The sequence below is a fragment of the Gorilla gorilla genome, chromosome 16 (assembly GCF_029281585.2).
Source record: "Gorilla gorilla gorilla isolate KB3781 chromosome 16, NHGRI_mGorGor1-v2.1_pri, whole genome shotgun sequence".
Lineage (NCBI taxonomy): Eukaryota > Metazoa > Chordata > Mammalia > Primates > Hominidae > Gorilla > Gorilla gorilla.
Window position 1 is genome coordinate 65249148 of NC_073240.2, and position 26390 is coordinate 65275537.

At 41.9% G+C, this 26390-nt stretch overlaps 1 protein-coding gene and 1 long non-coding RNA gene across 8 annotated transcripts in view; one reads left to right on the forward strand and one right to left on the reverse strand.

Annotated features, from left to right (window-relative positions):
• The window catches only part of LOC109023405 (uncharacterized), a 189840-nt gene that overhangs the window by 46106 nt on the left and 117344 nt on the right, over positions 1-26390 (reverse strand). For 5 of the 6 annotated variants that reach the window (XR_008671638.1, XR_008671634.1, XR_008671639.1 and 2 more), the window contains one exon: positions 16105-16169. This is a non-coding gene — a long non-coding RNA (uncharacterized lncRNA). Of the gene's footprint in view, positions 1-10451; positions 11868-16104; positions 16170-26390 lie in introns of those variants that run through there. The other variant, XR_008671636.1, reaches the window with a different exon arrangement.
• ZNF609 (zinc finger protein 609) overlaps positions 1-26390 on the forward strand; it is a 225462-nt gene that overhangs the window by 29689 nt on the left and 169383 nt on the right. For both annotated transcript variants that reach the window (XM_031002443.3, XM_031002444.3), the window contains exon 2: positions 9340-10213. In XM_031002443.3, the coding sequence (XP_030858303.2) occupies positions 9467-10213 (747 nt within the window). In that variant the 5' untranslated portion in view covers positions 9340-9466. The remainder of the gene's footprint in view (positions 1-9339; positions 10214-26390) is intronic.

Consider the following 26390-nt stretch of genomic DNA (forward strand, 5'->3'; position numbering starts at 1 on the left):
AATTTTTATTTACTTGTTTGAGACAGCACCTCGCTCTGTCACCCAAGCGGGAGTGCAGTGGCATGATCACAGCTCACTGCAGCCTCAACCTCTTGGGCTCAACAGATAATCCCATCTCAGCCTACCAAGTAACTGAGACTACAGGCATTTGCCACCATATCTGGCTAATTTTTTATTTTTATTTTTGTAGAGACAGGGTCCCATTATGTTGCCCAGGCTGGTCTCAAACTCCTGGGCTCGAGTAATCCTCCCGCCTCAGTCTCCCAAAGTACTGGGAGTACAAAGGCATAAGCCACTGCACCCGGCCAGTAGTTTTTTTTTTTTTTTTTCCGAGACGGAGTTTTGCTCCCATTGCCGAGGCTGGAGTGCAATGGCACGGTCTCGGCTCACTGCAACCTCCACCTCCCGGGTTCAAGTGATTCTCCGCCTCAGCCTCCCTAGTAGCTGGGATTACAGGCATGCGTCACCACACCTGGCTAGTTTTTGTATTTTTAGTAGAGACAGGGTTTCTCCATGTTGGTCAGGCTGGTCTCGAACTCCCAACCTCAGGTGATCCATCCACCTTGGCCTCCCAAAGTGCTGGGATTACAGGCATGAGCCACCGTGCCCGGCCCCCAGCTAGTAGTATTTTTTAATTGTTTACCTCAGATAATCTGCCTCTGCTTTTTGGCCTAGCTATACACAGGATTTAGTAAGGGTTTTCTATGTGGATCACTTTCACCAAATGAATCTCTAAAGGGTCAGGACTGAATTATTTACATATTCAGGATACCATTTAGCCTATTGTGAGATACATGCTGGCACAGAGCAGTAGTGACAGACAACAAGGATCTAAACTTGAGCCCAGTTGAATTGCTATGTGCTGATGGAAGAGTCAGTTGCTTATGTGAAATGAAACAGGTCAAGCCTTGTAATCTTTGTTGGAGAATAGCAGCCTTTGAGGACTATAAAACTATTGATGAGTTGCAGCATATAAAGACTCAGGGACTAAGAGATGCTGCTGTTTTGCTTTCCTGTCCTTAGGTGACACTTGGTCAGATAAGCCCTGTTGAATTGGATCTGTCTTCTCAAATTGGCTCTTTTAGTCTGTTCTTTATCTAATCTCCATTGGAGATATAAGCTGAAAGCTATGGTACTTGAGGAGATGACACAGTTCCTTTGTTACAGTAATTAATGTAATAAATTAAGGGAGAGGCCCAAAGGGAAGGTGATTGTTTCTCATTAGAGCCCTAGGTGGAAATTCATTTGATTAGCAAGCTCCCATGAAGTGTGGCAGGTGGAGAGGGAGATGCCTGTTTTTATAGTTGGGTAAGCTGAGAGTCACTGAGGATGGTTTACATGTTGTAGTAACCATACTGAAGCTGGCTAAGTATGAATTGATTTCAGGGCAACATCTAGAATTCAGGAAAGATGGTATAATATGGTTACCTTCTGAGCAACTTTGTTGTATCCCATTAGTTTATTGACAGTTCCCTGAGACATCAAATCCTATAAACCTCACACAGTTTATATTCAAAGACAGTTTATATTGTCAGTGGGATCAACAACCTTGTGGGTTGGAACAAGTGGCAAAAGAGGTAGTACGGATGTTAAAACCATGAGTTTTGCCGGGTGTGGTGGCTCACGCCTGTAATCCTAGCACTTTGGGAGGCTGAGGTGGGCGGATCACTAGGTCAGGAGTTTGAGGCCAGCCTGGCCAACGTGGTGAAACCCCGTCCCTCTCAAAAATAAAAAAATTAGCCGAGTATGGTGGCGCCCCTCCAATCCCAGCTACTCGGGAGGCTGAGGCAGAAGAATCGCTTGAACCCAGGAGGTGGAGGTTGCAGTGAGCTGAGATTGTGCCATTGCACTCCAGCCTGGGCGACAGAGCAAGATTCCGTCTCAAAAATAAATAAATAAAACCATGAGTCTTGAGATTGGTACCTTGTCCCTGAGGGATTTCTGAAGCAAGATGGAGTCTGTCAGTCACTACAGTGTATGGCTTTAGGAGCCACATCTAGCCAGGCGTGGTGGCTCATGCCTGTAATCCTAGCACTTTAGAAGGCCAACATAGGCGGATCACCTGAGATCAGGAGTTCGAGACCAGCATGGCCAACATGGCGAAACCCCATCTCTACTAAAAGTACAAAAAATTAGCCAGGAGTGGTGGCACATGCCTGTAATCCCAGCTACTTGGGAGACTGAGGCAGGAGAACTGCTTGAAGCCAGGAGGTGGAGGTTGCAGTGAGCCGAGATCACGCCACTGCACTCCAGCCTGGGTGACAGAGTGAGACTCTGTCTCAAAGAAAAGAAAAAAAAAAGCCACATGTGAAGGTAGGCATAGCCTAAAAGGAAAACCCTAATCACTGAGTTCATGGAAGAAGAAAAGATTGCCATTTCCTTTCATAGAACTCAAATGGGTATTGGTACAACCTGTAATTTAATTTGTAGAAAAAATTTTTTTAAACATTTTCCTTTATTTTTCTTAATACTTTAGATGCCTTGTGAAAGGTAGAACCATGAAACAGTTCTCCCTAAGTTCAGACACTAGAACCTTATAAGAGTAGTTGGGTCATATATTTTCGAGTTGTCTTCTTTTTATTTTTATTTTTTAAATAAATAGAGATGGAGTCTCGCTGTGTTGCCCAGGCTGGTCTAGAACTCCTGGGCTCAAGTGATCCTCTCACCTCGGCCTCCCAAAGTGCTGGGATTACAGTCGTGAGGTGCTGTACCCAGCTTTGATTTGTCTTAAATTTTTCAGATTTATATCCTCATGATATGCTTAGAATGTGATAGACTCTTCCTCCATCTTATAATGAGAAAATACTTAATGAAGCAGCTTAGCTAGTGTCAGTGGAAATTTGAGTCCAGAAATCACATCTCCTGACTCAGAGTTCAGTGTTCTTTTTACTACACCATGCTACCCTCCTCGAATTGAGTATAGCATTTTTTCTTTGGCATGCAGCTTTTGGAGGGGAATACCTAGCTAGACAGCCCTAATATCCATATTTTGTGTGTGACCTGTGTGGTCTCAAGCAGATTATAATTCATGTATAACTGTCACATGCTCAGGCCAAAGCCTATAAGAGGATTGATCCAAAATCCATAAGAAAAAGAGAGGACAGATAAATTTACAGTAGAACAGTATTAGACAGTTTACTGCTTATACTGGATTATATGTGGGTAGTTACCAATTAAAGGAATTGGCTCTTTGAAGCCTTCTTGGATGGATACAGAGATCTCTCTGGGGTGAAAGAGAAATGTAGTGTTTCTTGTTATGTTTGGATATGAGTGGAGTCCAGTTGCTGTTTTTGCCCTCTGAGCTGGGACAGAAACCTCACATGAAAACTCTTTTTCATTGTTACCCTTGTCGAAGGAGAGGCCTTGTTCATTCCTGAGGTAGAAGAGTTGTATAGTCTCTGACATAAGTCCTTAAAATTGCAATTAATGACCTGAAATGTATGATTTACAATGTACAAGCCTGTGGGCTGGGAGTCAAAGAGGTGGATGTTGTTATGATATGTTTTTTAAGCAGGAGTGCTTTGGGTAAATACAGGGTATGGAAAGTGATTGTCATGACCTATCTTGGTCCCTTAAACATATCCATGTAGCGAGGAATTTCTTAATGATCAGGTGTAGGAACAAAACACAGATAGTACTGACAACTCATGGTGGACAAGTGATTCCAGAGGCTGTTGAGTTGCAGTCCTAAAGAAGGAAGTGGAGTACACTTAGGCAGGAGAGAAAAGAAAGGAAAATAATCACAGAAGCTTGTGCAAGTTGTTAAATGCCTTGTGGTCTCTGTAAGATATTGGTTCTCCTGATTCCGCACTTTCTCTGCCATGAAAGCAAGAGGTCAGTGCTTTTCGTTTCCCACTAGCATGTTGGTTACCCCACCTCTTGGGGTTAAACATCTCTGCAATGACCTGTCAAAGAGTTGATTATTAGCTGCATAAAGCCAGGGATGCTGTAGGGAGCAGATGGGAAGTGGTTTGGCTGCTGCAGCCAGGCTGATTGAAGAATCCTTGGCAATTTTACAGTGTATCTTTGGAAATGTACCACCAAAGTTACTATGAAGCCTGCTGGGTTTGGAAACCTAGATTTCTGAAAAGTCACCTGGTTGAAAAGTAGTACTTACGAAAACTCTTCACTCTCAAAAATAGGAATATAGGGACTTTCTAAAGGAACATCAGGACCACCAAAGATCAGTCCTTGGGATATGTTTTCTTTGCATCCTGGTCATTCAGAAATTTTGGGTAGCTTTCTAGTAGGGAAAGCACTTTTTGATGGGTATATTAATAGAATTATAAATTTGAAAAAGGCCTTAGGCATGTCTAGACTAACCCTACCACACACAGGAGAATCTTTTATGTATTTGCTTCACAGGTGATTATGCTTTTTCTGCTTAAATACTTTCAGTAAAATAGACATTAAACATTGTGAGTCATTGTTGGGAATCAGGATATTAAATTTTTTCCTGAGTTAAATATCTGTCTTTCTGTAACTTCTACTCACTGACTCTCTTTCTACCCTCAGAGTCACAGAGTTACTTTCTCTCTTCCACACTGCACACATCATATACATATATATATGTGTTTGTTTTTGTTTTTTCTTTTTGAGACAGAGTCTTACTCTGTCACCCATGCTGGAGTGCAGTGGTGCAATCTCAGCTCACTGCCTCCCAGCCATTATCCTACCTCAGCCTCCCAAGTAGCTGGGATTACAGGCTCCTGCCACCATGCCTGGCTAATTTTTTGTATTTTTAGTACAGACGGGGTTTCATCATGTTGGCCAGGCTGGTCTTAAACTCTGACCTCAGGTAATCCACCCATCTAGGCCTCCCAAAGTGCTGGGAGAACAGGCATGAGCCACCTTGCCTGGCACCATCATATATTTGAAGCTAACAGCCTGTCTTCCTTCAGTATTCTCCTTTCCAGACTAAAGAATCCCAGTTTCTAAGGTCTTTCCTCTTAAGAAATGGCTTCCCAGTCTTGTACCATACTGTGCTCTGTAGTACATCCTTTCAGTTTATTAATATCACACTTAAGATGTGGAATCTGGAAATGAGCATAGATCATCAGATGTTCTTTTCGCCTCCAGCTACCGTTTCAGAAAAAGTACAATTTTTAAAAAGTGTAATGGCAGTATCGCTTACTAGAAAAAATCCCAAAAAACAAAACAATTTGCCATGGCATATGGAATTGGAACAAGAGGAATTTGAAAAAATGTCAGCTTTATAACTTACAGTTCGTCTTTCCTTATTGTTAAGGCTTTTTGAGGTACATTATCAAAGTACTGGTTTTCCCTCACATATTATTCAGGGATAATTGTTAATATCTGAATTGAGTTTTCAGCTTACAAAGTGCAGTTGATATTTGTATTTATAGGAATTATTTAAATTTATGCTACATTGAACTGATTTTAGTATTTCAGGTAGTTTTTTTTTGTTTGCTGGTTGATTTTTTTCAGATGGCATCTCGCTCTGTCGCCCAGTCTAGAGTATAGTGGCACGATCTTGGCTCACTGCAACCTCTGTCTCCCAGGTTCAAGCAATTCTCGTGCCTCAGCCTCCCAAGTAGCTGAGATTATAAGATGTACTGTCACACCCGGTTAATTTTCGTATTTTTATATTTTTAGTAGAGAAAGGGTTTCGTCATGCTGGCTAGGCTGATCTCGAACTCCTGACCTCAAGCGATCCACCCACCTGGGCCTCCAGGTGGAGGCCCAGAAGTGCTGGGATTATAGGCCTGAGCCACTGTGCCCTGCTTTCTTTATGAATTTTAATTGATACTGCATTTTTTGTTTCCTTGTATCTTTTTTTTTTAGTGTTATATCCTTTTGTCCTTTCAACTAAGTTACACATTTTCATTTTAGCCTGTTATCTTTTTTTTTTTTTTTTTTTTGAGACACTATTTCATTCTGTTACCCAGACTGGAGTGCAGTGGCATGATCTTGGCTCACTGCAACTTCTGCTTCCCAGATTCAAGTGATTCTCATGCCTCAGCCTCCCAAGTAAGTGGGATTACAGGCACATGCCACCACACCCAGCTAATTTTTGTATTATTAGTAGAGATGAGGTTTCACCATGTTGGCCAGGCTGGTCTTGAACTCCTGACCTCAAGTGATCCTCCTGCCTCTGCCTCCCAAAGTGCTGGGATTACAGGCATGAGCCACTGTGCCTGGACTCTGTTATCTTTTTAATGCTCTCTTCCTTACTGGCATACTTTGTTTATCATGCATCCTGCAGCAGGGGAGGCAGTACAGTAGACTGAGAACTGTCAGAAGCTCTCAGTAAGCACTAACATTTTTCTGTTTCATACGCTTTCCTTACTCCTCCAGAGTCTCTCTTCCATTACCATTCTATTTTCTAGAGGAAGGTCTTTTGAAACTAAGGAAAGTTTTATTGTTTTTCTAGGGATAAAACAAGGTGGGGTTGTTTTAATGGTTAAATTACATACTGAGGATAGTGAGTAACCCTTAGATTAATGTAGGTTACACTCTAAGCCTAGCCACAATTGCAAAGATTAGATAACTAAAAAATTATGATTTGGGGAAGAACTGTGCTTTAATAATTCTCTGTCATGGAAATTCAGTTGGCATCTCCTTTCCTAGAGATGCCCTCTGCCCCTCGTAATAGAAAAATTATTTTCAGTACCATGTTCCATTGCCTTACTCACTGTTGTACTTGCTGCTGTATTTTCAGCACCTAGTTTAGTACCTGGCACGTCGAAGGTAATAAATAAAAGATTTTCTAACAAATGAATAGGTATCTACTATGCTATTTCATGGAGGCCAAGTCTTCTTGTGTAGTGTTGAGAATTCCAAACAGCTTACTAATTTCTTCAGAATCCTAGATCATTTTCAGAGTATCATTTCTTTTTTTCTTTCTTTTTTTTTTTCTCAGACAGCGTCTCGCTCTGTCACCCAGGCTGGAGTGAAGTGGCACAATCTCAGGTCACTGCAGTCTCGACCTCCCAGGCTCAAGCCATCCTCCCACCTTTCAGCTCCCTGAGTAGCGGGGGCTACAAGCATTACCATCATACCCGGCTAATTTTTGTATTTTTTATAGAGACAGGGTTTTGCCATGTTGCCCAGACTGGTCTCAAACTCCTGGGCTCAAGTGATTCTCCCGCCTTGGCCTCCCAAAGTGCTGGGATTACAGGCATGAGCCACCATGCCTGGCCTAGAGTTATCATTTTGTAAGAGATTATGTTTCCTTTACCTTGTGAGTAACTTTTTTCATAGTTTGTACATCATATCATCCACCCCCACTTTTTGCTCATCTCTTATAAAGTAGGATCTATGTAGACTTGGCATTTACTAATAAATAGTGGTTGGTTGCTGTTAACACTAAGATCTCCACTTGGGTAATGGATATATTTTCTTTCCACATCTACAGCTAAATGGCAGATAAATGTGCACACCTCTCCCTCTTAAATTCCTGTTGCTAGCAGGCATTCACCTGGCTCCCCTCCTTTGCTCTTCTACTGTGACATCTTTTCTTGCCCCTACACCCTAGTTCTTTGACATTGCTCTGAGGGAATAGGTAAAAAAAGTACAATTTGTCTTGTCTGTGTCCTATCTGTGGCATTTACAGATCTCTACAAAGTTAGAGATCCACTTTGCAGAATTCACTGTGACACTACTGGCTTGTTCTTTCTACTCAATTATCTTATAAAAATTACTTTTTGGCTGGACACAGTGGCTCATACCTGTAATCCCAACACTTTGGGAGGTCGAGGCAGTTAGATCACATGAGGTCAGGAGGTTGAGACCAGCCTGGCCAACATGGTGAAACCCCATCTCTACTAAGAATACAAGTTAGTCAGTCATTGTGGTGCACGCCTGTAATCCCAACCTCTCGGGAGGCTGAGGTGGGAGAATTGCTTGAACCGGGAGGCAGAGGTTGCAGTGAGCCGAGATCATGCCACTGCACTTGAGCCTGGGCAACAGAACAAGGCTCTGACTCAAAAAAAAAAAAATTTTTTTTTAATGGATAGAGAAAGATGGTGGACAGAGGAATAAGCAAGAACAGAACTCTTTGGCTTTATCATAAAATAATACTGGATGGTATATGTTGACTGCCAGGTTTTCTAGATGGCACACTCCTCAAGTCTTGTTAGTCAGGAGATAGTGGAGACAGAGTCTTACTCTGTCACCCAGGCTGGAGTGCAGTGGTGTGATTTCAGCTCACCGCAACCTCTGCCTCCCAGGTTCAAGTGATTCTTCTGCCTCAGCCTCCCGAGTAGCTGGGATTGCAGGTGCCTGACACCACATCCGGCTAATTTTTGTATTTTTAGTAGAGACGGGGTTTCACCACATTGGCCAGGCTGATCTTGAACTCCTGACCTCAGGTGATTAGCCTGCCTCTGCCTCCCAAAGTGCTGGGATTACATATGTGAGCCACTGCACCTGGCCATAAATTGCACTTTTAATACCCCATCACCACCACCCCCTTTTTAGCCAATCTCTGTTTCCTATGGTGTGAGGCCTGGTGTTTGTCAATACAGTGCCATCAGTATTACATGAGAAAGTGAAGAGTTATTCTACATCTTGGTGTTAGGATTTTTAGTAGTGTCCAGTTTTTCATAGAGTAAACATTTTTCTTTATTTGTGTGTCTTCCTATTTTAGTGGGAAGTGGGAAAGGCCACTTTGAATCCTGCTATTGAGATAATAATTTGAAACCTGGAGTTTTAGAAGGCTGTTTCAGCTTCTCTGAACTTAAGCTGATTGGTTGAGTCCCCTCTGAGATTGTCTCCTCTAGTTCAAGTCTTAGCCTCCTGTCCTGAAGTTGCATTTTCCCCAGTTCTGCTTGTTTTTCTCTTTTATTCTTAACCATAAGACTTTTCCTTCCCAATAGTAGGAGGAATCTATACTATTTGTACTAGAGATAGACCCTGTTAGAGAGTTTTTAAAGCTTTTGCTAGATCATGTTCTGAGTCTCTGATAATGTAAGAAAAAGCAAGGAGAAATGGGGGTATAAGTAAAGTTGTGCTAGAGCTTGCATCTGTGATATGCCAGGACCTGTATTGATTGAGGAAGGGTTGCCAGCTGACAGTGGTAGTAGAAATAGGTCTCTTAGGAATGGGAAATTAACTCTAGAGGACTCCTAGTTAAGACTTACAACGGAATCTCTGGGCAATTGGAAATACTGTACTTTCCCCTAGGGAGATGGAGTGGGAATTGATTTTTCCTTAGGTCCAGTGTAACTTGGTTAGAAATACAATTGAACCTGTTTGTCATGTCTGTTGTGATATGATAGCCCCATAGGAAGGGTCTGTTTTTGTGTGGGAGTTTATTTCAGGCGTCTCTTGCCTGTATTGTTTCTTTTAACAGCTTTTTAAATTTTCTTTTTCCAGCAATGATGTTGTCCACTGGGCATGTACTGACCAATGTGGCAGGTCTGAGAACATAGCTGAAGCTGAAAATAGGAAAGCTGGGGGCAAGGAAGAGCCTTGAATCTTGAGGTGGGACGTTGACTCTAAGATGTCCTTGAGCAGTGGAGCCTCCGGAGGGAAAGGAGTGGATGCAAACCCGGTTGAGACATACGACAGTGGGGATGAATGGGACATTGGAGTAGGGAATCTCATCATTGACCTGGACGCCGATCTGGAAAAGGACCAGCAGAAACTGGAAATGTCAGGCTCAAAGGAGGTGGGGATACCGGCTCCCAATGCTGTGGCCACACTACCAGACAACATCAAGTTTGTGACCCCAGTGCCAGGTCCTCAAGGGAAGGAAGGCAAATCAAAATCCAAAAGGAATAAGAGTGGCAAAGACACTAGCAAACCCACTCCAGGGACTTCCCTGTTCACTCCAAGTGAGGGGGCAGCTAGCAAGAAAGAGGTGCAGGGGCGCTCAGGAGATGGTGCCAATGCTGGAGGCCTGGTTGCTGCTATTGCTCCCAAGGGCTCAGAGAAGGTGGCTAAGGCATCCCGCAGTGTAGCCGGTTCCAAAAAGGAGAAGGAGAACAGCTCATCTAAGAGCAAGAAGGAGAGAAGCGAAGGAGTGGGGACTTGTTCAGAAAAGGATCCTGGGGTCCTCCAGCCAGTTCCCTTGGGAGGACGGGGTGGTCAGTATGATGGAAGTGCAGGGGTGGATACAGGAGCTGTGGAGCCACTTGGGAGTATAGCTATTGAGCCTGGGGCAGCGCTCAATCCTTTGGGAACTAAACCGGAGCCAGAGGAAGGGGAGAATGAGTGTCGCCCGCTAAAGAAAGTCAAGTCTGAAAAGGTAAGAGGTGGCCAGATATGGCTGCCCACTGACTGCCAGTCAGAACTGCCCTGGACTAACTGCCAAATACTATGTGTACTCTGTGGGAGGCTCATTAGTGTGTGGGTAATGACCAATTACAAGGTCAGAGCAGCTGGTAATGATAATGTGGTTTTCTTCCAAATTAGAGGATTCCCCTACAGACTCATTTACAGCAGGCCTGGACATTTTGGAACAGGATATTTGTTGTTGGGGGCAGCTACTTTGTAGAATGAACTTTCTGTAGTCTGAGTTGAGACCTTCCCACCTTGTCTTTGCCCACCTCAGACACTTGTTGGTAGAGATTGGCATCAGACCTTTATTTGGTTCCCAGCTTGACTGGCATTTCATCATCAGACTCATAATAGTTGATAAACAATACGCCTTTGGTGATAATGTAGATTGAGTACGGTTCTTGATGGGATAAATGGTGCTGTTGGGTCTCTGGTAGAACAAAGGGTTAAATTTCATGGCATATCTATGAAGTGTTCTATTGCCGGCTACCAAAGAGCAAAGGGGCACATTTTGGGGGCAAGAGGTACTCATTGTACTTTGAGGTACTTAGATCTTATGAGTTATTGTTGTGGTTATGACAGTTTGGCCTAGGAAGAGATTGTTTGGCCATTAAAGGTGTAGCTTCATGCCAGGTATCTCCCACAACTATTAGGAATCAAAGTCTCCTCGTGGTTTAATAGCTGCCAACAGTGTAATGATACCTTGCCTTCTGCTTGACTTGGAAGGACAGGTGCCTGCAGCCCCAGGAGGGGTTAGAACTGAGTCCCTCCTCTGGGAAGATGATCTTAGTTCATGCTTTAGGAAATGGAACTTGCAGGGCTGGAGGAGAATAGGTGTGAGTCTAGGGTCAGCTCAGGCAGCATTAAACTTCAGCAGCTTATTCCTGCAAAACAGTGGCCTTGTGGTGAGCTGTTCATTGGCTCTTGATTTTCTGCTCTGTGCTCTGCTCATCCTGTGCTTTCAGCTGATCCCAGCAGATGCAGTATAAATTGATTTCTCTGTAATTAGATCAGCTGCAGCAGGGAATACCTATTTCCATATGTAAGTGTTAATAAATAAAGACTGGATGTGTATGTTTGGGTGGTGGTGCCCTCTTAGTGCCTGTATTCCAGTGGTAGCTCATGCTTTCTTTGCTGTCGGTATTTTGGTCTTTGTCTCTGGCACATCTGTAGCTCTTAGCAACATCTGGGCTTCTCCAGTAACAGGTCTGTGAGTTTCTTCCACTAATAATACAGTGGCTCATTCCCTTTTACCAGTGGCAGCTGCCAGAGAGGCTGCCTGTGTTTAGGTGGCAGATGCTATAGTCCACTTCAGCAGAGTCAGGTTCCAGCTGGTTACTAGCTTGGCTCATCCTGTGCTGGCTGTGATTTACTATTTTCTCTCGGGTACAGATGGATAATACTGTTTTAAAGAGGCTTAGGAGTACTAGCAGTTGTTGCTTCTGTTCCAGGCCCATTAGACTGTTCCCTACATCTGGCTTCAAGAAACTCTTGCCATATATCCATATTCATAATCATTATTCTTCCTGTGCTAAAAAGTACTTCTGAGGATGACCTTCGTTCTCCTATCTAAATTTTAGAGTACTTGACTCATGTTGCAACCTTCTAAGCCCAGTGGTAGTCTGTGGATGAAAGGATTAATATTGCTTAGCTTTATGTTGGATTTAAGTGTAAATGTCCATGATTGTCTCTAACAGAGAAGCAAATGGAACCCATTTTCCCACATAGAGGTGCAGGGACTGATTGGGTGGCTGCCCTTCAGATTATAATTGGGCTGAAAGATGCAGTATATTCAGCTAAGAATACATCTTGGTGCCAGGGAGTTTTGTCCCTTAATAATGTTGCTTTGCCATATAAGCTTTGCCTCCCAGGGAGACTGTGAGAATGGGGCAGCAGAATGAGAAAGAAAAGGGAAAGAGACTGTGCTTCAGTTTTTGAAAGATAGAGAAAATTGCTGGCAATTACTTTTAGAAGCAGAAAATTTGCTATACAGTTTCATGTAACCATAAGCAAGAACCTGCTTTCTCAATTCCTTCCCCTGTTCCCTCAACCCTTTTGGACAGTCTGGTCCTGGGGGTGCCTTTCCATATTACCTTTGGCTATTGAAATAAATAATTATTTAAATAAATGTTTGGAAGTTACTAGGAGATTAAAACATGCTGTGCAGGGAGAGAACATTTCTGGACTGGGAGGAGCAGAAGAGGCAAGTTAAAGGAAAGGAAGTTAGGAACCATGCAGAGGAGCGGTTTTTGAGAAACAACAATCTCCGGTTTGGGGCATAATAGGTGCTCAGTGAGTATTTGATGGTTAGTACTATAATTTATAAGCAAAGTCTTTGAAAACTTCTTTAAAATTTTCTCTCTGAGAAATGGGCTTGCCTGTGGTTTGGGACGTTTCTATGTAGGGATAACCAACAGAACCAAAATAGCAAAACAGATGTTTTGATATAATCTAAGAATTGCATCCTCTCAACTGGGAACTGTCATGAAGAGGAAGAACTCATAAAATTTGGGAAGTTTCTTGACTGAAGTCTGTGGTGCAGAGTAGCAGTGTTGACTACTAGCCAATGAGGAAGATTTGAATATTGAAATTACTGGCTGGGCCTGGTTACTCATGCCTGTAATCCCAGCACTTTGGGAGGCCTAGGTGGGCAGATTGCTTAAGCTCAGGAGTTTGAGACCAGCCTAGGCAACATGGTGAAACCCTGTTTCTACAAAAACTACAAAAATTAGCCGGGCATTGGTGGTGTGCACCCGTAGTCCCAGCTACTGGGGAGGCTGAGGTGGAAGGATAGCTTGAGCCTGCAAGGTGGAGGTTGCATTGAGCTGAGACGGCACCACTGGACTCCAGCCTAGGCAATAAAGCCAGACCTTGTCTCAAAAAAAAAAAAAGAGAGAAAGAGAGAAATTATCTATCTCATGTTCTTCTCTCTTGTGAAGGTAGATATCTCAGGCTATGGCCTGGGAAATTTTCTGTCAGACAAGGATGTGGATTTCCCTTCATGGGATCCCACTTTTGCTCGACCATACCTTCCTCTGACAGAGTGAGCTCTGTGCTGTTTCCCAGAGTTCTAGGAGAGACCAGAGATGGCTCTTAGCAACTGCTGCTGCTCTGAATTGTTATTGAACACTTCTGCCTCATACTTCCTGCCAGCTGAAGAGATGGGGGAGGGAATGTTGAGGAATAAACAAGACAGAGCCTTCCGGCTCTTGCCTGTTCCCTTGCCTTTAGTTTGATTGATGGATTGTTAAGTTAGGGATGGAAGGGGAGGTAGGGAGGAGGGCAGGCGCCTGTCTGAGTGTCCTGAGCTTAGTGCTTATGTCGCCACTCTGACAGGCAAGAAAAAAGGAATTTACAAACCACAGATGGCAACGATCTATCTGTGCTGTCTTTGTCAGGGCTTATGACCAGGAGTTTAAGGTGAGACTCCTTCTTTTCCCCCAAATCATATAAAATAGCCAAGTAGGCTCTAGTAGTTAAAGAAAGGATCTAGAAATTTCTAACCAGAAGCTCCCCCTCATATGTCTTTAGCTGCTGCTTTTGATCTTGCAAGGTAGGAACACTGCACTTTGCTTTTCCCGTGTTTGAATGTCAGCTTCTGCTGCTTTCAGAATGCTGCATATATTTACCACTTCCCCCATTAGTTTAGGATACAGAGAAAACCATAAAGTGTGCTCTTTGCTCTTTCAACTTCTGATCATGCATGCTATCATATCCTGTGTTCTTAAGAGCATCTTCCTTTGCCGTTAGTTTTGTATTCCTGCCCTAATTTGTGCCTTCTAGCTCAGTTCTCTTGTATTGCAGTCCCTCATTGCCTAACCAAGGTCAGGTCTCTTTTATTCCTTCTGATCCAAGGCTTTCTTAATGCCTTCTTCCACTAGCTGTTATTTCTCAGCTATTGATGGCAGAGCAGTCAGCTTTGCTTCCTGAAACCAAATGCCCTCAAGATTTTCCTTCATGGAAAACATTAAAAAGAAGTTGATATTTATGTGGGACAGAGTTGCATTCTGTAACTACAAGCTTAATTTATTTTTTCATTCAGAAACTCTGTTTTCCTTCTAGGTGTTGTAATTCAAGGCAGTCCCAGAGAAAGATTATCTTGTCCAATTTCCTCATTTTATAGAAGAAACTAAGACCAGTGAAGTCCTGTGACTTGCCCAGCATCTCACAGGTAGTCACTGGCAAAGCCAGATTTGTAGACACCAAATTCTTATGGCATGTTGTTACTCTGGGATTCTTAACAAATCTTTAACTGTCAGGAAGGATTCTCAATTTTCCCACTTTATTTGTTATTTTCTTAGTATTATTATTTTTGAGATGGAGACTCACTCTGTCACCCAGGCTGGAGTGCAGTGGCACGATCTCGGCTCATTGCAGCCTCTACCTCTGATACAAGCGATTCTCCTGCCTTAGCTCCCCGATTACAAGTGGGATTACAAGTGCACACCACCATGCCCGGCTAGTTTTTTTTTTTTTTTTTTAAATTTTAGTAGGGATAGGGGTTCACCATGTTGGCCAGGCTGGTCTCAAATTCCTGACTTCAAGTGATCCACCTGCTTCGGCCTCCCAAAGTGCTGAGATTACAGGCACGAGCCACCACACCCAGCCTATTTGCTTATTTTTAAGGCAGGGTCTCGCTATGTTGCCAACGCTGATCTTGAACTCCTGGGCTTATGCACTTCTGCCTTGGCCTCACTTATGCACTTCTGCCTTGGCCTCGCAAGTAGCTGGGACTACAAGTGTGTGCCACCACACCCAGCCATTTTTTCAATGTAAAGACTACCTTGAAACATTAGATGAAAATGCTTACATACTCCAAAATTGCTTTCACCCCAAAACTGCTTTCACTTGTTTTTCACAGTGACTTTAACATTGTAGACACTCAATAAACAAAGGATCTTTGAGTTTAGGATTTTAGGTAAGGTAATGAATGATGTTTGCAAAGAATAACCATTACAGCTGGCACTGAACCTATCCTGTTATTTATAAAGAAGGAAAGTTACTTTAAAACTGCTACTTTGAGCTTGACTACTTATGATATATGTGTGTGTGTTCTGGAATATTTCATCCAGCCAAATTTTCATTGTAATAATTGAGGAATAGTTCTTTCTTTACTTGGCAATTGCAGGTAAGAAAAAAACCCTGTTCTAGTGCTTCTTCCTTGGACACATCACTAATAGGCAGACCTTCAAATGTATTGTGGATATTACTAAGTATTTTGTAGAGAAGATATACTGTTGGCTAATTGTTATCACTTTTCATTCAGTCAGTACATTAATTGAATGCATTTTAGATACTAGGTTTTCTACTTGGTATTGGGTTTACACTGGTAAATAAAACAGAGATGGTCTCTGCTTTTTGAGGAGCTCACAGTTTACCATCTACAGCAGAGTTCCTAAAAGTGTGTCCCATAAAACCATGTACATCACCAGAGTATCAAAAATGCATATTCTTGGACCCTACCCTAGATATGCCGAATAAGTTTTTGGGGTAAGGGCCCAGAAATCTGTACTTCCAGAAGTCTCTCCAGATAATGGCTATATACATCAAAGTTTGAGAACCTTTGTGAATTTTCCTTTCAAGGTTAAGTATTCGGGGACACTTCTCATTTAAAACACCAGCCTTCTAAACTTGAATTTCACATCAACTCTTATGTATAATTTAGTGGCTAAAAGCGTAAACTCTAGCCAGGCCTCCTGGCTTGAGCCTGGGAGGTTGAGGCTGCAGTAGTGAGCTGTGATCGCACTAGTGCACTCCAGCCTGGGCAACAGAGTGAGACTCCGTCTCAAAAAAAAAAAAATAATAAATTTTTTAAAAAGTGTGAACTCTGGAGCCAGACTACCTGGTTTTGTTTCCTACCTTTGCACTTATTTACTGAGTGATCTTGACCAAGTTTCTTAATTGTTCTTCCTCAGTTTTCTTATCTGCAAAATGAGAGAAATAGCACCTACATAAGTTTGTATTTATTTATTTATTTATTTATTTATGAGAGGGAGTCTCACTCTGCTGCCCAGGCTGGAGTGCAGTGGTGCAGTCTCTGCTCATTGCAACCTCTGCCTTAACCTCCAGAGTAGCTGGGATTACAGGCATGCACCACCATGCCTGGCTAATTTTTGTATTTTTAGTAGAGACAGGGTTTCGTTGTGTTGGCCAGGCTGGTGTCGAGCTCCTGGGCTCAAGTGATCCACCCGCCTTGGCCTTCCAAAGTGCTGGGATTACAGGCATGAGCCGCCACACCCAGACTTTAAGTTTGTCTTTAGGCCGGGCGCGGTGGCTCACGCCTATAATCCCAGCACTTTGGGAGGCCAAGGCGGGCGGATCACCTGAGGTCGGGAGTTCAAGACCAGCCTGACCAACATGGAGAAACCCTGTCTCTACTAAAAATACAAAATTAGCCGGGCGTGGTGGTGCATGCCTGTAGTCCCAGCTACTCAGGAGGCTGAGGCAGGAGAATCACTTGAACCCGGGAGGCAGAGGTTGCAGTGAGCTGAGATTGTGCTGTTGTACTCCAGCCTGGGCAACAAGAGCAAAACTCTGTCTCAAGAAAAAAAAAAAAGTTTGTCTTTAGATTAAGTTAGCTAATTCATATAAAACACTTAGTGCCTGGCACGTAGGAAGCATTCAATAAATATTAGAAAAAAGAAAAATACAGTTTGAGTGGAAATTGGTCTTAGTCTGTCCTAGGCAATAATGTACTGAAATACAACAACATTCCACTTTACAGGAATCCCAGTATGAATAGATATACATGTTAGCTAAGACTTTTAGCACTATGGTCTGAAGAAGTTCCAAATCTAGGCTGGGAAATTTTCATGGTGGTGATGTGTTCTAAAGCCCCTGATAATTATAGTTGGAGGTGGGGGGACGACCAAAAATTAGCTTAGGGCATATTGAAGTGGCCTGTTGAATTTCAGACTTCATATGAATCGAGCTTCTTTTCTGGCCATATCCCTGGCATGGGGTTGGGTATGTTGGATAGTTGTTACTGTGGTTTTGCCGGAATATGCAATCTCACGGACACTGGAGTAGTGCTAAGTGTTTTTGTTTCTACACAAGACTGCATGGAAAAAATCTAAGTCTTAGCCCTTAATCTTCCTCCCCCAGTGTGAACTTGTATTTTTGCCATTTGGGTATAAGAGCTTTTACCAGCAGAGCTCATCCAGGGAGGCAGCAGGGCTTGGGCTTTCAGGCTGGAGGTGGCAGTAACATACACAGCTGAGATCCTGCCACTGCTGGCTGTCTGAGCCCTCTCTCTGTGGTTTTCACTCTTCAAGCCATGCTTGAGTAACCCGCCTCCAGAGCTGCTGACAGGGCTGTGTTCAGAGGCCTTGGAAATTACACTGTTCATTTCCTTATCATCCCCTGACCTGCAGTGCAGAGCCTTCTGGTGCAGGAACAAGGCAGAAAAAATCCAGACGGCTCCCAGCCAGCATGTGTCAAGAGCTACAAAGAAGGAAATTGGACTTGCTCACTTAAAAACCATGGGGTTAGGCTTTGATTTTCAGTTCCTGTGGAGAGTTATTTGTGTGTATGAGCATGTTCTATCTCTGTGTATATGTATAGAATGAGTCTGTGCGTGGCAAAGCTGTGGAGGAGGACCATTTGAAAGTAGAGAGCAGAGGGAAGATGGCTTTTCTCTTCACTTAATTTCCCAGTTGTGCCATTGGGGTGTGCCTGGAACCATTAGCATCAGGAAGGTGCCAGACCATATTAATATTTTAAAATATATTTCTCTCGGTACAGTTTAGTCATGGTTCAGAGCACCCACAGAAGAACCTTTCCTGGCTGACCGAGGAGACATTTTTAACAAATCCTATTCCCTAAAGTCATTCATCCTAGATGACATTGACATAGTCAATATTTAAGCTGCCTAAGAAAGTGTAGACTTTGGGTCAGTCCTGGGTAAGAGCAATAGCTCTTTTGAGATGAAGGATAGTGTGATAAAAGAGAGACCTTTGTGATAGCTAAGGTGAACTAAGGAGGAATTTGGAGCATTTTGAGATTTTCTGTTCACAGGGCAAAGTTCTATTATATTTTAAGAGCCCATCCTTGTTTTGGGGTTGGTATTACAAAGCAGTCTACTTTTCTTTTGGCATCTGTTGCTCAAGGAGGCCCAAAGGAAGGACTTCAGGCTGAAGTAAAATGTGAGCAGTAAGAAGTTCTTAGCAAAGTTTACAAATATTCTGTCCTTAATTTTCCTTTTTCTGGATTTCATGTGCCTTCATGTTAGTGGTGCCATTGAAGCCTTTGTGAAGTGGGGAGAAAAAAAATAAATCTTTAAGCTGTCAGACCCTGGAGGTGTTTTAAACCCTAAGTGTCTGTCTTGTTGAAAGTACTCTGTAGAGAAGTGTCTTCACATAAGGTGATAGCTAAGGTGAGAGGGGATTACTTCCTTTTCCCTTCATATAAATTAGTGGGCCCTGTATCAGCAGCATCTGAGAATTTGATAAAAATTTGGATCTCAGACCTCCTCCCAGGCCCTAAAGTTAGAAACTCTAGGCTTGAGACCCAGCAAATTTTTTTTTTTTTTTTTTTTTTTTTTTTGAGACAGGGTCTCACTTTGTTGCCCAGGCTGGAATACAGTGGCACAATCAAGGCTCACTGCAGCCTCAACCTCCCATGCTCAAGTGATTCTCCTACCTCACTTCCTACCTCCCCAGTAGCTGGGACTACAGGTGTGTGCCATCACGCCCAACTAATTTTTAAATTTTTTTAGAGACGGGGTCTTAACTGTGTTGTTCAGGCTAGTCTTGAACTCCTAACTTCAAGCGATCCTCCTGCCTTGGCCTCCCAAAGTGTTGGGATTACAGGTGTAAGCCACTGTGCCCAGCTGAGACCCAACAATTTGCGTTTTAACATTAGCTGTCCTGTTGATTGTGATACACACTAAAGTTTGATATCTACTATTGTAGAGCACCCTTCCCTCTTAATAGTGAAATTGAAATTACCAAAAACTTTAAAATGTAACGCTGGGCAGTAGGTATGATTTTTTTCTTTTAAAAATATCCTTATATATCTTTAACTCTTTGTGGACAAACTGACAGGAACCTAAAATTGGAATGAATATCTAAGGGCTTAGGACTTTCAGAGCAGAAGAGCAGAAAAGATATTCAAAAACGACCCACTTTTCTCATCTGAATGGAGGAAGTAAATAATAGTACTGACCTCATGGGGTTATTGTAAGGATTAAATGAGATGAAAAGATGTTAAGCATTCAGCACAGTACCTAGCATTATAGTAAGTAACCAATAAATGTTAGCTGTTGCTGATGTTACTGTTCTTAGCTTTGAGGTGCAAGGTCATTGTGAAATTAAGGAGAAAGGATATCCTTAGAGACTTTGAAGAATTAATCCCCTGAAGGCTTTGGAAAACAGTGAATTTATGATAGCTAATATTCCAGCTCCTACTGATTTCCAAGAAGGCTTCAGGGAGAGATTGATTCAGAGCATTTGGAGGCATTGAAGTTTGGGGTTTTGTTGTTTGATTGGTCAGTCTGGAAGTGTTTGTTGGACTTCTTTTGGCAGAGGGCTGATCTCAGGTTGAGAACCAGGGCTTTTGTTTATTCTCCATTAAGGTCAGTTTCTTTGGTATATAACCAGCTTCTTCTGAATTATTTTCCTAAGAATTGAAATGAAGATGACATGATTGTTTTCATACAGGAAGTTTCTTTCCCCTCTCTGCTAATCCTTGTAAGGTACAGACTTTAGTCTTTTGAAGGGATTAGCAGAGGTAGCCAGGACAGTCAAGAGAAGAATGAGGATTGAAGTACTGTAGTCCCCCCAACCTTATCCTTGTTTTTGCTCTCTGTGATTTCAGTTACCCTCAGACAACCAAGATGTGAAAATATTAAATGGAAAATTCCAGAGATAAATAAATCACTAAGTTTTAAACACTACATTATTCACCCCATTTCATCTCATCACATAGGCATTTTATCATCTCACATCATCACAAAGAGGGTGAGTATAGTACAATATTTTGATAGAGAGAAAGAAAAAGACACCATATTCACATAACTTTCATCACAATACATTGTTATAATTTTTTTTTTTTTTTTTTTTTTTAACAGACAGGGTCTCCCTCTGTTGCCTAGGCTGTAGAGCAGTAGTATGATCACAGCTCAGTGCAGCCTCAAACTCCTGGCCTCAAGTGGTCTTCCTGCCTCAGCCTCCCGAGTAGCAGGGACTGCAGGCATATATCACCACATCGGGCTAATTTTTAAATTTTTTTTATACAGTTGGGATCTTGCTGGTTGTCCAGGCTGGTCTGAAACTCCTGGGCTCAAGTGATTCCCCCTGCCTCAGCCTCCCAAAGTGCTGGGATTACAGGTGTGAGTCACCATGCTCACAACCTGTCTTACTGCTCACACCTGCTCTTACTGTGTCTAATTTATAAATTAAACTTTATCATAGGTACGTACGTAGAGGAAAAAACCTAGTATATGTAGGGTTCGATAATATCTGCCATTTCAGACATCTACTGGGGGTTTTTGAATGTATGTCTTGTGCTTAAAAGGAGGCTACTACTTTTTTGTGAGGAAATAAAAAAGACAGTTTTTAGATGTTTTGAGGTGGTCAGGTTTTACCCTGAAATGTTTGTTGTCCATTGGGATGTGACAATTTGACTGTGCACCTGTGAAATACTCTAATTGCTTTTTAAATTTAAGACTGCTGGGTTACAGCCCTAGTGGCAAATACTAGACTATGTTTTGATGAGCCAGACCTGGGCATTAAATCCTTTCCTGGGCTCTGTTTTCATTTGGTAATGAGTTCTTTTTTATTTTTATATTTATCTTTTATTGTTTTATTTTACAAGTTTCCACATAGCATTGATTTTTTTTTTTTTTGGTTCCTTCATTGTAAAAAGTTTTTATAAACTGGTACCTAACTCACCCAGCTCAGAGTTGATATTTCCTGGCTTATGTGTTGCTTTCTTTTTCTTTTTTGTTTCTTCAGAAGTCAGGTACTTAGTTCTGCACTGAATCAAACCTTAGTGAAAGATAACAGAGTGTTGTAGAAAGGAGGTATAGAGGCCGGGCTCGGTGGCTCACACCTGTAATCCCAGCACTTTGGAAGGCCGAGGCAGGTGGATCATCTGAGGTCAGGAGTTTGAAACCAGCCTGGCCAACATGGTGAAACTCCATCACTACTAAAAATACAAAAACTTAGCCAGGCATGGTGGCGTGGTGGAGTGTGCCTGTAATCCCAGCTACTTGGGAGGTTGAGGCAGGAGAATTGCTTGAACCTGGAAGGAGGAGGTTGCAGTGAGCTGAGAACACGCCACTGCACTCCAGCCTGGGCAACAAGAGTGAAACTTTGTCTCAAAAAAAAAAAAAAAAAAAAAAAGGAGGTATACATAGTCATCATACTTAGACCAACCAAATCAGCATACTGAATGACTGAATGTATCCTATAACATCTGAATGTTATAGAAATTAACATTCAGGTTGCAGAGTTTCTTGGTCGTGAGACAGCTTAGGGTACGTATCAGAGTCACTTCTGGAGGTTTTACAAAGTATAAGTGTCCTACTGGATAAAATCTTTGTGGCTGGAGACTCCAAGCATGTAATTTTCTTTTTTTTTTTTTTGAGACCGAGTCTCGCTCTGTCGCCCAGGCTGGAGTGCAGTGGCGCGATCTAGGCTCACTGCAACCTCTGCCTCCTGGGTTCAAGTGATTCTCCTGCCTCAGCCTCCCGAGTAGCTGGGATTACAGGCACACTCCACCACGCCCAGCTAATTTTTGTATTTTTAGTAGAGACGGGATTTCACCATGTTGGCCAGGATGGTCTTGATCTGCTGACATGGTGATCCAACCGCCTCAGCCTCCCAAAGTGCTGGGATTACAGGCATGAGCCACCGCACCCTGCCTACTTTTTTTTTTTAAGTTCAACAGGTGCTTGTAATGTTCTTCTTGGTTAAAAATCACTATCATGTGAAAAGGACTCTCCTTTTTCATTGCTCAGTGTACATGATGCTTATGTTGGGGTCAGGCATTTCGGAATTCAACTATAATGAACCTGATTTCTCATTATCACCTTAATTAGGAGAATTAATTATTGAATTTCTGACAGCCTTTAAGGTAGAGCATCCATATTTGTGTTACTAATTCAGTTTTAAATTATTGTTCCAGAATTTTTAAGGCAAATTTAAGCAAAATTCTTATGAGTAGATATATTTGCCACATATAGGCTATTTGAGCTTTTTTTTCTATGTAGATTAGAAAGGGGCAGAAGACAGATTTGGATAATCAAAATTTATGGCTAATCCAAAACCAGTCTCTTTTCTCATTGGTTTGTGAATGTATTTCTGTGCTTATATTGGATAATAGGTGTTCCTAATTTTCTGGAAATTCATGACATTCGAAAATAAAATAATGTAGCAATACAAAAAAGACCTTATTCCTGAGTCTGCTTCTGGATGCATTCAAAGTAAACATGCTGTTTTAGGAAGAGGAAATATCGCGTCACAGAAATAGAACAAGCCCCTTATATCATAGTTCTTTGTTGTTGATTTTTTTTAAATAAATACAATTTCTTTGAAATCAAAAAGAGCATTAATGTTTTGGGGTATAAAGTATTTCCTTGCTGAGATTTTAAGTCTTATGCCTGAAGAAGAGTAATTAGAATGCTAATTGTTATCAAAGATGAACACATACCTAATTGTGCAGCAAACTCATACTTTTTTAAAAAAAACTTTTAGGTTTAGGGATACATGTTGCAGGTTTGTTAGATGGGTAAATTGTGTGTCACATGGGTTTGGTGTGCAGATTATTTCCTCATCCAGGTAATAAGCAAACTCATACTAGAAAACATTGTGGTATGTCAAATTTTAGCCAAAATAATAATTACGTAACCTTAAATTCTCATAATAAAATTTAAATAATAATATAAAAATTTAAAAATTTAAGTGTGGTTTTTAGTACTGGTACATGCATTACCTATCTGTCTTCTCAGAAGTTATATTAATCTGTACTTTAGATGGATCTTTTTTTAGGTTTTGGAGTATCTCAAATTCATATACCACTGTGAGTAGGAGGAGAAAAAATTGGCAAATGTGGGGAAAAACTCATCATACAAAGTGACTACACATTTATATACACCATATTAGACTAGATCTTAATTTCATCACTATGCAGATTCCTAAACATCTGGTAGAGTGTCTGTTTTAGATAAAATATGCCATAAGGCATTTTTCATTTTGCTTGTACATATGTGCTTGGATTGAGAATGTAGGGATTTGAAATCAAACAAGCTGATTGCTTATTACAATTTCAGAAGGAGACTGAGAAATTCTTTCATTTTTGTTTGCTTCTAGTATCTCTCCTGTCCTTTCCCATCTCTTAAAAGGATTAGGTTCTAAAGTCAAGGTGTGAGGCACTCAGTCAGAAGTTACCTACAGAATTTCTTAGGATGATTTCTTGAAGATTGACATACTGGCTCCATGAATTCAACACAATCAGTTTTTTCTTTAGCATTGAGACAAGCCATTATTTCTTCAGCCGAGGTCCCCACATAAGAGCTGACTTGCGTGAGAGCTAGACTATATTAATGAAAAATATGTATTTGTAAATACTAGAATCACCCTAAGCCTAGTAAAATGCTTATATTATGAGAGGCACATGGGAGTGGAAACCAGATTAAGGAACAGCCAGTTGGCTGGGCAAGGTGGCTTACACCTGTAATCCCAGCACTTCAGGAGGCCAAGGTGGGAGGACTGCTTGAGCTTAGAAGTTCAAGACCAGCTTGAGCAACATAGGGAGGGCCTGTCTGTACAAAAAACTAAAAAATTAGCTGGGTGTGGTGATACATGCCTGTGGTCCCAGCTACTTGGGAGGCTGAGGCGGAATAATCACTTGAGCCTGGGAGGTCGAGGCTGCAGTGAACCATGATCATGCCACTGCACTCCAGCCTGGGCAGCAGAGCAAGACCCTCAAAAAAAAAAACAACCACCAGTTCAAATCTATCTCTGGCTTCCTCCAGAGCATATACTCAATAAGCAGAACAGCTGTGAGGCCCAAACCATTCAAATTGGTTTTTGTTCCTTTCTTTCTTTTTTTGCCAGTTACATACAGTTGATTTTATAATGTTAAATATTATCCATTTAGTATACAAAGGTATTTTATGACAATAGAGCAAATCTTAGGATCCAGATTCTCTATGTAGTGGAAACTTTGGGTCCATGGAATGAATATAGCTTAAAGTAATGATTATTGTAATATTTACATTTCAGTTCCAACCTTCATGTTCTTCACAGTGTCCACAAATTCCTTCCCTTTATTTCTGTATGGTAACCTCAGATCTTATCGTTGAATTGAACAAGAACTATCATGTAGCAGAGCTGTTCTCCTCTTACCAACATAAATATTTCTGAGCCTAGTTTCGCTTTCTTAGGCCCAGTGCCTTTGGTAGGTCCTTTGAGGTATACCTTTCACCTTCTAGCCTCTTCTCACTTTCACCTTTAGATTCTATCTAAACTATGCTTTTTTTTTTTTTTTTTTTTTTGAGACGGAGTCTCACTCTGTCATCCCAGGCTAGAGTGCAGTGGCGCGATCTGGATTCACTGCAACCTCTGCCTCCCCGATTCAAGCAATTCTCCTGCCTTAGCCACCCCAGTAGCTGGAATTACAAGTGTGCACCACCACACCTGGCTAGTTTTTGTATTTTTTGTAGAGATGGGTTTCACCCACACTTGAGGCTGGCCCCAAACTCCTGGTCTCAAGTGATCCTTCTGCCTCAGCCTCCCAAAGTGCTGGGATTAGAGGTGTGAGCCACTGCGCCCACGCTTTTTTAAAAAATTTTTTAATCCTGCTTTAATTTTTTGTTGTTGTTGTTATTTCTGAAATAACATTTTACATTTGTTGTTGGTCTTGTCTTAAGCAAATGGGATTATATTTAGTTATGCAGATTTAGGAAGGGCTCTTCCTTCCTTCTCAAATAAAAATAACCAGGAAAAAGCAGTCGTTTTCATATGTTCTACCTGGGACATTCATTATAGTCTGGGTACAGCATTGTCTGTATCTTGAAAACTACTGTACTACCTTTGACAGTGAGGTGTTTTACCCGTAGTTCAAAATTGCTGTTACTGCCTAGAGATGACACTGCTGTGAATAGTATACATTATTCGAAGGCTTGGTGCTTTTAGGCAGGGACTGGTGGCATCTCTTGGACAAGGCATTGCAATTGCCCTGGAGGACTGGCCAAACAAGTTTTCATGTTGAAAAGCTGAGTAAAAATGACTCTGGGTGTACGCCAATATAGTATCACTCGGGAAAAAGAAAAGCACAATATGCCTCTCCCTGGGAAGCAGTTTGGCCAGGGCAAAGCTCCCAGAAATGGAAATTTAAGCTTATTGATTTGGGAAACTCTTGGTATTTGCCCCACAGCCTTTGTGAAATGGATCTTCTTTTTAAAGGGGGGAGGGGTAGGATAGAGGAGACTTAAAGGCTTAAAATAATGTCCCCTCTGAACCATCTAATCACCTCCTTAGAACTAAGCAGGTAAGGCTGGGCGCGGTGGCTCATATCTGTAATCCCAGCACTTTGGGAGGCCGAGGCAGGCAAATAACCTGAGGTCAGGAGTTCGAGACCAGCCTAGCTAACATGGTGAAACCCCATTTCTACTAAAAATACAAAAAATTAGCCGGTCGTAGTGGCACACGCCTGTAATCCCAGCTACTCGGGAGGCCGAGGCAGGAGAATTGCTCGAACCTGGGAGGCGGCGGTTGCAGTGAGCTGAGATTGCGCCATTGCACTCCAGCTTGGGCAGCAAGGGCGAAACTCCGTCTCAAAAAAAAAAAAAAAGAACTAAGCAGGTAAATGTCCTCATGTCACAGAAGAAAAGATCGACTTGTTTAGAAACCAAGTTAGGTAGGGCTGTCTGTAGTTGGCAGTAAATTATCAACCTGAAGTGGCATTCAGGCCAGAGAAAAGTCAGGGAAGATAGTTGGAAAATAAAACCCCAATGACTTTTTCATATTTGACTAAAATTTTCAGATCTCTTATTTTTCTTATTCCTTAGTCATATTTCACCCTCCTTCCTGTTTTATATCTAATAACCTGAAGCAGAAAAGGGCCAGGCCAATCCTACTTTAATCTATTCCATTCCCCTGCCCCCCTGGAGTATATTTTTTAATTTTTAAAATTTATTT